This window comes from Tupaia chinensis, unplaced genomic scaffold, assembly GCF_000334495.1.
Source record: "Tupaia chinensis unplaced genomic scaffold, TupChi_1.0 Scaffold149658_1, whole genome shotgun sequence".
Taxonomy (NCBI): domain Eukaryota; kingdom Metazoa; phylum Chordata; class Mammalia; order Scandentia; family Tupaiidae; genus Tupaia; species Tupaia belangeri.
Window position 1 is genome coordinate 814,509 of NW_006209503.1, and position 9,839 is coordinate 824,347.

The 9,839-nt window shown below is 43.5% G+C and overlaps 1 protein-coding gene across 3 annotated transcripts in view; it reads right to left on the reverse strand.

Moving 5' to 3' along the window:
- Positions 1 to 9,839, reverse strand: part of KNG1 (kininogen 1) — a 39,754-nt gene that overhangs the window by 15,638 nt on the left and 14,277 nt on the right. For all 3 annotated transcript variants that reach the window (XM_006171461.3, XM_006171460.3, XM_006171462.3), the window contains exons 4-5: positions 5,457 to 5,629; positions 3,728 to 3,835 (exon numbers count right to left, since the gene is read on the reverse strand). In XM_006171461.3, coding sequence (XP_006171523.1) covers positions 3,728 to 3,835; positions 5,457 to 5,629 — 281 coding nt within the window. The remainder of the gene's footprint in view (positions 1 to 3,727; positions 3,836 to 5,456; positions 5,630 to 9,839) is intronic.

Below are 9,839 nucleotides of genomic sequence, written 5' to 3' on the forward strand. Positions count from 1 at the left end.
TTATCCTTCATATGGGAAGAAAAGACAAGAACATTCTCAGATAAACAAAACCTGAAAGAATTTACCAGCACCAGATCAGATCTCCAAGAAGTTCTCAAGGGAGTGCTATGTCAGGAAAATTAAATGCAGACACACAGAAATAAGAGTTCAAAAACTAAGAAAATGGCCAACTTAATCATAGGGACAAGTCTGGAGTTGAATATTATATCCCAGAATTTAATCAGGACGATCAAATCACTACAGAAGATAAAGTACATGAGACTGAACTCTGGTGAAATAGAATTTTATGACTTCTGACTAAAATATTGCTGATTTTCTTCTATGCTTTGTTTTCCAGTTTCAGAATTTTTGTCCTGTCTCCAGCTGCCGATAGGTTCATGTACCTACTATTTGAACAGAATCCTAACCCGTTTCCTTGCTTTAAGTTTTAAGCAAAGTTCCTTAGCATTTCTTTGATTTAATACAGCTAAAACTGATTTTCTTGAAATTAAAAAATATATTAAAATACTGATTTAATGACTATAGTAAGCTATATAGCATCAGTTAGGTGCTACTTTATAGTATATTCATTCTACTTAGAGTTTCACGCCTAAAGACATGTGTTCACAGATATGTACATACCAGCTGAACTTTGCTACTGAAAGTAGTTAAATTATTTAAGAAATTTTGTGAATCAATAAAACGTGGGGAGAAAAGGAATGGAAAACAACTGTAGACACCAGAGTTAGTGTGGAAGGAGGGTGGGAAATGCCAGAGGGTGAGAAATAGGGGTAAAACACACACACACACACACACACACACATATACACATACACACACACACACACACACACACGAAACTAGAAATGGAAAATTATTGATGATAACATGAATGATTAAGCCACGATGCAGTATATTCTGGATAGGAAATCACATTTTGTATGCTGTGATGATGCTCAGTGAATGAATGTAAATTAATTAATTAATTTTTAAAAAGTATTAGAAAGAAAAGAAAAAAAAAGAAAAGAAAAACACACCGAGTGCACATATGCCCAACATCGAGAGGAGACTGGAGAAGATATTGAAGTGTGGCCATCTCCCCCACGGATAATTTCTCAATTGCTCACTCTCTGTCTCTCTCCAGCAAGTCCACACACATCATAGAATAAATAAATAAATGACTGTTAACATGTCATGTATTGGTACAGAAACAGAACAGAACAGATCTTTTGTAAGAGACTATTATGGGGTAAAGTTGGTTACAAATTTATGTAGAGGGAAGAATGTGAAGTTACCTGGTTAATCTCCTTAAAAAATAAACTTAGATACGTCACAAGCGACAACAAATTAATTCCAAATAGATTTGAAAGCTATATTTAAAAATAGTGACCATGGGGCCAGCAGGTGGCATGGTGGTTAAGGCACTGGACCCTCCCACATGGCCAACAATGGTTCGAGTCTTGGATCTGTCGGCTTGCTTTCTCACTTTCCCTAACTCTCTCTCACTCTCAGTGTCTCTCTCAGTCAAATTAAAAATAAATGAATGAATAAATAAAATTAAATAAATAATTCATAAAAAAATGGCCACAGGCAAACTAGAACAAAAACATAAAGTGACTGCTGAGTAAACAGTGGAAGGATGCAAAAGAGAAATATGGGTGTATTTATGCACTCCTAAGAAAAGCTATTTGTAAGTCAGAAATACCATCAAGAAAACTAAAAGGTAAAAACAGAGAGGCTGTATCAGAGTATTGGTATCATTAATATGAAAGTACTATTTTTCAATTTGTAAAATGTATCCCACAGAGAAATGGGCAAAGGATATAGAAGACAATTCATAATTTCAACCTATGCATTTCTAACAAATGTATAAAAATACAAGTTAAATAAATGCCTAGTAACTGCAGTGTTGATTGCGAAAATGAAAACTAAAAATATTCTTATCTATGAAGTTAGCTAAGTTTTCTTTTAAATAATAGCTGAAGTCAATCAAGGGTGTACATTACTCATATAATGTAAATACATGCCATTCTAGGCAACATGGGGGAGCCCGGAGGACTGTGTTCACATGAAATAAGCCAGGCACAGAAAGAGAAATACTGCACGCTCCCTCGCGCGTGAGAACGATAAAATGCTGACCGCGTAGAAGTAGAGAGCACAATGGGGACCACTAGAGACTGGGAAGAGTGAGGGGCAGCGTGAGACCGTGTTGATGAACAAATACTGAATTGCAGCTGGAGGAGAGGAACGAGTTCTAGTGTCGTGTAATGGAGTGAAAATAGCCATAATTTATTGTCTGTCTCAGTGTAGCTGAAAGAGAGGACTTTGCTCCCAAGACGAAGAAACAGCAATGTTTGAGATGATAGATATTAAAAACTCTATGAACTGGGGCCCATAGGTGGTGTGGTGGTTAAGGCACTGGGTCTCACACAGACAACTGTGCAGTTTGAGTGCTGGACCTAGCAGCCTGAAAAACATACCAGGTGTGTGTACGCGGATGCCCAAAATCCCTAGAGGAGAATGGAGGAAAAGGGATTGTTGCGTGGCCCTCTCCCCTGGGGGGTGATTTCTCACTTTCCTTCTCTCTCTGGCCAGTGCATGCATCCTATGGCAAAAATCTAAAGGGAAAAATGAGGTTGAAATGGTGTCTCTCAAGGCAGCAGTAGCGTAATGTGATTCACCTGGCTATTTTCGAAAGTTGCACGTAACATTTCATTCGTTTTAGTGTGATTTCCAATTGTCCCCCATAATAGAATTTTAGAGACAGAATTACCAGATTAAAGGAATGGCAGCAATTCCTCAGTTCAGCCCAGAATTCTGCTAAAATGCAAATATTTCTAGGTAGGTATCATTCCAGTCATTTTAACACTCACTAGCCACTGCTCCCTTGAGAGACACCATTTTAATGTAATTGTGGTTTAGATTATAAGATTTTTTTAAGAAGGGCTAAAAAGGTCAAGTTGTGTTTGTTTTTTTATTTCAATTTTTAATTGCTAGAGGGCACATGTGCATACACACACACGCACACACACACACACACACATAAGGTCATCAAGAAATTCATTACACATTTTTCTATGCGAAAATGTGTCATGACTTTCCCAATAACCCAATATATACGTGTGTGTGTGTGTGTGTGTGTGTGTGTGTGTAGAGAGAACCACTCCCCAATGAGGCATGGTCATGCCACAATCCCTTTTTCTGCCCTGCCAGGATTCTGGTCATAGATATATACCCTGCACGTTTTTCAAGCTTCTAGGCCAGGATTCAAAGTGCGTAGGCCATGTGGTATCTGGCTTCCTTAACCACGAGGGTATAGAGCCAGCCCATCGAAATGTGTTCATTAGAGATAAAGGTAGAGGAGGGAAGGTGAGAAAACCAACAGAGACAAATTCGAAATGAAGAATTGTCCTGGGTCACGCTAAGGAACACCCGAAGGGAATTGAGTACGTGGGAAAGAACAGTGTGACGGCGTAAGAAAATACACTTGACCACGGCATCATTCTGTCTCAGGCTAGCCCTAGGTCCTGGGCACACGACTACAGACTAGTGGCCAGATCACAGATTCCTTGGCCAGCTAGTCAGGACAGCTGGAGCAAGCAGGAAGACGTCAAGGACCCTAAGTGAATGCGAACAGGGATGGCGGGTGTCTCCAATTTTAGCAGTCTTCTCACACAGCGGGGAATTCCCATGCCTGTAAAATCTGAACAAAAAGCTGAAAACTATCAATACACTTTTGTCTACTTACACCATTCAAAACAGACTTGCAGTCTGGAGTTAAGAACAGAAAATTCTCCTTGGAACAATTAGTTTGCGCAATTGAGTAGGTGACTCGAAAGTTCCATCCATTCACCACCTGAAACAATTTTGAATTCAGTTTTTAAAGGGCAATTTAAACACTATTTACAATGAGATAAAATTTTATTAGAAGTTTAGAATGTGCTCAAGGGACCAGCAGTTGGCGTAATGGCTATGTCGCTGAACTCCCATGTAGCTGACAGCATTTGGAGTCCCGGACCTGGTGGCTTAAACTCACGCCAGGTGTGTGTGTGTGTGGGTGTGTGTGTGTGTGTGTGCCCAAGATCCCGAGAGAAGAGTAGAGGAGAAGGGATTGCAGCGTGGCCGTCCCCCCCCGGGGGGGTGATTTCTCACTTTCTATCTCTCTGTCTCTCTCTGTCTATTATATTATGAGGTGAAACTCACTACCGAATGAATATTGAATATCTTGAGATTCTTACGCTCCTCACACCACACACACACACACACACACACACACACCACATCCCTACCCTTATCCATCTAAAAATGGAAAGCAATATATATATATAGACAGGGCCTATATTTCCTTGAGACCTAACAATATTTCCTCTGACAGGCTGCAGAGAAATTTATTTATTTATTTATTTATTTTAGTTTTTTTTTGCCATAGGGCGTGTGCACTTGTCTGAAAGAAACAGAGAGAAGGAAAATGAGAAATAACCCTCCAAGGGGGGCCATGCTACAACCCCTTCTCCTCCATTCTGTACTCTGTTCTCCTCTCAGGATTTTGGGCACATAGACATGCACCTGGCATGATTTTCAAGCCGCTGCCTTCGGGACTTGAATCGTGGTTGACCATGTGGGAGTCCAGCACCTTAACCACCACACCATCTGCTGCCCCTCCCAATATTTTATTAAATCTTATGAAATAATAATGCTTTTCTAGATGGATAAAGAAAACTTTTCCACTTCATCATCTTTAGGAAGGACATGCAATGCCAACCACCTATTCATTAAAAACAAACTGCAGGGGCTGGCAGGAGGCGTGGTGGTTAAGGGCGCTGGACTCCCACATGGCTGACTGTGGTTCGAGTTTCAGACCTAGCGGCTCGCTTTCTCACATTCCCCTTCTCTTTCTCACTCTATCGCTTTCTGGTTAAATTAAAACAAACAAATAAATAAAGTAACAGAAAGTAATTCTTAAAACAAGAAGGGCGGTCTGCTGAGGCGGCTCTCTCCCCTGGCGTATGGCACTTCCTCACTTGCTCTGATGACAGAGGAAGCTCTCGTTCTCTGTGTTGGTCACATGAAAACACAGACGAGCACGTTACTTACCACCTGTTGCAGGATTATATTTTTCCCTTTTTTCAATGCTTTATTTTAGGGCATGAATCCCTAAACAAAGATCTAAGACTTCTTTTTATTTTATTTTGCTACTGGACATGTGCTAGCTGGAGAGATTCAGAGAGAGAGACAGAGAGGTCGCTCCCCAGGGAGGATGGCCAGGTCGCAGTCTTGCTCTTCCCTTCCTTGTCTTATGGGGTGTAGGGTATGCACACACATGCGCCTGGCATGATTTTTCAAGCCACCGGGTCCGGGACTTGACCTGCACAATCGGCCATATGGGATTCAGCTGCCTTAGCCTTCACACACTGGCTGGCTTAAGATTTAGCACATGCTTAGCAACACCATGAAACATGAAAAATGGAAGAACAAACCTGTCTCTGGGCTGCTTTCACTTCTTTAAGAGTGAAGAGGTAGGCACGGTCCGTGTTGTTATTGAAATGTTGAACGGCATGTCTCAGAATGGGCTCCAGGTCAGGGCTGTCAGGAGATATGGGGTGCAGGCAGCCGCGACAGTTGTAGTGGGTGGTCACCACAGCACCCTCGACTTCACAAAGCAGACAAGAAGGCAAGGATGAGGACTGAGGTGAGCGTTCAATTACACTGTCCTGAACAAGCAGCATAATTTGGAAGCCCTAAGAAACAAACTATCCTGTATGTCTTAGTAGGTATTAGACCACAACACGTAAAAAGATTCGAAAACCACAAGGAAAAACTTATCCACTCAATTAGCTTAGAGGCACAATAATAAAATTATTTTAAGACATTTTCCGGTGTAGGAGTAATACATGAATTCATCCTTTTATAAAAATTAAAATAGTATAGCTGTATTATTTTTTCAGTATTAATAAAAACTTCCTGAAGCTTAACTTAGGATTTAATGCATTTTATCTCAATTCAATTCAACGAACATGTATTTTGCACCTATTATGGGATGCCTGTGCTGGGGCAGGGCATGCAGATACATTAATGCCTTACTAATGGTCACTGCAGTGAAGGAGATGACAGTCATGTCGGGGGGAGAGAGCTGTGGACAAGACATGTCCAAGGATTTGGCAAGAGCTTGGAAGGACAAGAGCCCTGAGTGAGGTCAAATAAACTTTTATTTCTTTAATTCTCTTTCTCTTTTTTGTTTTTAAGGTTTGTGCCACACGGCCTGTGCACTAGTCAGGAAAGAGAGAGAGAGTGAGAAATCACCTCGCAGCAGGGATGGCCATGCCACAATCCTTTGTCCTTCATTTTCCTTTTGGGATTGTGGGCACACATGCACATGTGCCCAGTGTGATTTTTTTCAAGCCACTACTAGGCTGGGGACTTGAACTGTGGTCAGCCACATGGGAGTCCAGTGCCTTAACCATTGTGCCACCTGCTGGCTCTGAGAAGTTTTTCTTTATTTTTTTTGAGAGGTTTTTGCTATAGGGCGTGTGCGCTCGCCAGAAAGACAGAGAGACAGAGAGACAGAAAGCGAGAAATCACCCCCCCCCAGGGGGGATGGCCATGCTGCAATCCCTTCTCCATTCTCCTCTTGGAATCTTGGGCACGCACGTATACGCGCCCGGTGTGAGTTTAAGCCGCTGGGTCTAGGACTTGAACCGTGGTCGACTATGTGGGAGTCCAGCGACATAGCCATTACACTAACTGCTGGTCCCCCTGAGAAGTTTTTCTAAGAAAAAGATGAAGTGTCTGAGCTGAGAAGGAGGAGTGGTCAACCCAGCGACATGAGGCATGAGGGTAAGGGGAGGAGGGACAGACAGCTCTTGAGACAGCAGGACGAGTGAGGCACAGGGTGTGGGCTGTCGTGATATGCAGGGGAGGGTGATTTGGGGAGGCCGCGGGTGACAGACAGAACTCCGTGCTGTGGAGCTGAGGCCTCCCTCTTGGAGTTGAGGCACCTATTCAGAGGTTCTTAGCTACAGCCAAAGGGTCCCTGGCTGTGGTGACTCTGATGAAAGCTGTGGCCCCTCCCAGGAAAATGCATGTGACTATACCACTCCATAATCTCGGGGTATTCGTAGGCCCTCTAAAAGAATATTCAGTCTACTGTAAAATGGGGAAACCATGGAAGGGTTTCTAATAAAATGATATAAAATATTTAAAAATGCAGGAGGCTGTATTAAATAACCTGACAGTCCTAACCTTCTGGCCAATAGAAGCAAAGCCGGAAAAAGTAGCTGCAGGGGGACAGGAGGGGAGTGGTGCACCCGGCGGGTCGCCAGTGAATCCTGGCTTCTCCGCCCAATGGGCTTCTGCTGCCTGAGCACGTGAGATCCTAACACAGTCAGGGGCCCACTGTGCTGGACAGCACCACCCCTCAGTCGTTTCCATGCCAACTCCAGTTGAAACTGTTTAATGAGGGACCAGCAGTTGGCATAATGGTTATGTTGCTGGACTCCCATGTAGGCGACTGTGGTTCGAGTCCCGGACCCGGTGGCTTAAACTCATACCAGGTGTGTGTGCGCGTGCACGCCCAAGATCCTGAGAGGAGAATGGAGGAGAAGGGATTGCAGCATGGCCATCCCCCCTGGGGGGTGATTTTTCGCTTTCTGTCTTTCTGGCGAGCACACGTGCCCTATAGTAAAACCTCTCAAAAAAGAAAAAGAAAAAAAAAGAAAAACTGCCTAATGGCTTTCTCTCCCTTAAGTGTGTATGTCAGGAAAAAAATGAGTTGGGTGAATGTTTCTCACTTCCCCGTCTCTTTTCCTTGTAGAAGTTATGGTGAGTCAGGATGACAAAGTTCAAAAACCAGAGGGGCTGTTCCTGCAGCGCAGTGAAGCCCTGCATGGAGGCTGTCAGATCCCACATGGCTCACTGGGTTTCCAGTCCTGAGCTCTGGCGTGTCTAAGGGCCCAATAGGTTGGAGAAGTGAAGAAAACAGGATTGTGGCATGACCAGGTCCTGCTGAGGCTGCTTTCCCTCCCTCTGGTCTCTCTCTCTAGCTCCCACTCATGCGTGTGTAGGAGTTCTCCGGCAGTAAAAAGAAAGGAAGGAAAAAAATCAAAACCTGGAAAAGAATGGTCTGCATGGGGTTACTGACAGAAGAACAAAAGGGATGGCCCCAGAAGGTAATCTCAGGGTCCCTCTTATACTCAGAAGATTGACCAGGGGAAAGGGAAGAACAGCCTTTAAGGGTGAGCGGAGTAAGGAGAGGTGAACCCTCAGTGTTTTGGGGTGAGAAACTGTTATTCATCTTGCCCTGACATTTCTAGACAGATGTTTTTAAAATTAAAACGAAAATTTTAAATTCTTGTGCTTTTTGTTTTGGACTGTTTTTCTTTGAACACAACTTCTTGTAAGAAGCAGAAGTCTAGGGGTATAATTGTTGTGGGTTCCATGTGAACGACTGAAGCCAGCAGGCGATGGCTACCAGGGTGATGTCCACAGTGAGACCGAGGATGCTGTTCCTGAGCCCTCATATTGAAACGCTGTCTCGCAGAGACAGAGGGTGTGCATGCTTGTTCAGGGGAGCGAGAGACAGCGAGAGAGAGAGAGAGAGAGACCACTCCCCATGGGGAATGGTCACATAGCAATCCCTCTTCTCTACCTCATTTTGGGAACTCAGGCACAAACACAAATGTGCGCACACACACACACACACCAGTGTGTTTCTCGAGCTGTCTGGGACTTGAACTGTACAGTCAGCAATGGGAGGACCAGCTCCCGTAAGCATGAGGCCATGGGCTGGCCTTCTGGAAAGCCTTTATGACTGACAGCACCTAGATGTGTACTTGGCAACCCTGCCCCACAGGGAGGGGCTATGTGGCTGTGACTGGTAAGTTGTTCCACAATTTTATATTTATAAATATAAATTTATAACTCTATATACATATATATATTCACACATGGATACATATATGTTCCACATGAATGACTGAAGCCAGCAGATGAAACGATATATTATACACACATGTATGTGTGTAATATATAATATATACATATATATTTATGTGTGTGTGTGTGTATATATATATATATATATAGAGAGAGAGAGAGAGAGAGAGAGAGAGAGAGAGATTTTTGCCAGAGGGTACATCTACTCACCAGAGACGAAGAGAGAGAAAGTGAGAAATCACCCCATGGGGGGATGGCTGTGCCACAATCCCTTCTCCTGCATTCTTTTTGGGATTTCAGCCATGCATGCACACCCACCCACCCGGCGTGAATTTCAAACCACTGGGTCTGGGACTTGAACTGCAGTTAGCCATGTGGGAGTCCAGCAACTTAGCCCCTATACCACTTGCTGGCCCCATAATTATATTCTTAAGGAATTTTGTTTGTTCAGGATCTACTCTATTAATAGCGTAGTAGAGCTCCTTACGTACACGCTGGGAGCTTCGGCAAGTTACTGACCTGCCCTTAGCCTCAGTTTTCTCGTCTGTAAGATGGGGTATTAACACCCAACTCACAGAACTGCCATGAAGCGTAAACGAGTAAACACATATAAGGTGCTTAGAGGCAGGACTGGCACACTAGGGCGGGGTAAGTGTTAGCTATTTTTATTCTGGTTGTCACTAACGTGGTACTGTCACTGCCAGGCATTGCAGCTTCAGGCGTTTCAATCGCACAGTTCCGAAGTGGGAATTCGTGTTACCCCTTTCATAGATACAGAAAAGAAAAACCAAGAAGGTGAAGACCGCTGATTCCCGGCCAGGTCTGACTATAAGGCTTATGTTTTTTCCACTGTAGGATGCAAGTCTCGTGTCTTCTTACCACCCCCTTCCCCCCCCACCCTCGTTTTTTTTTTTTTTCTTATTCTCTTT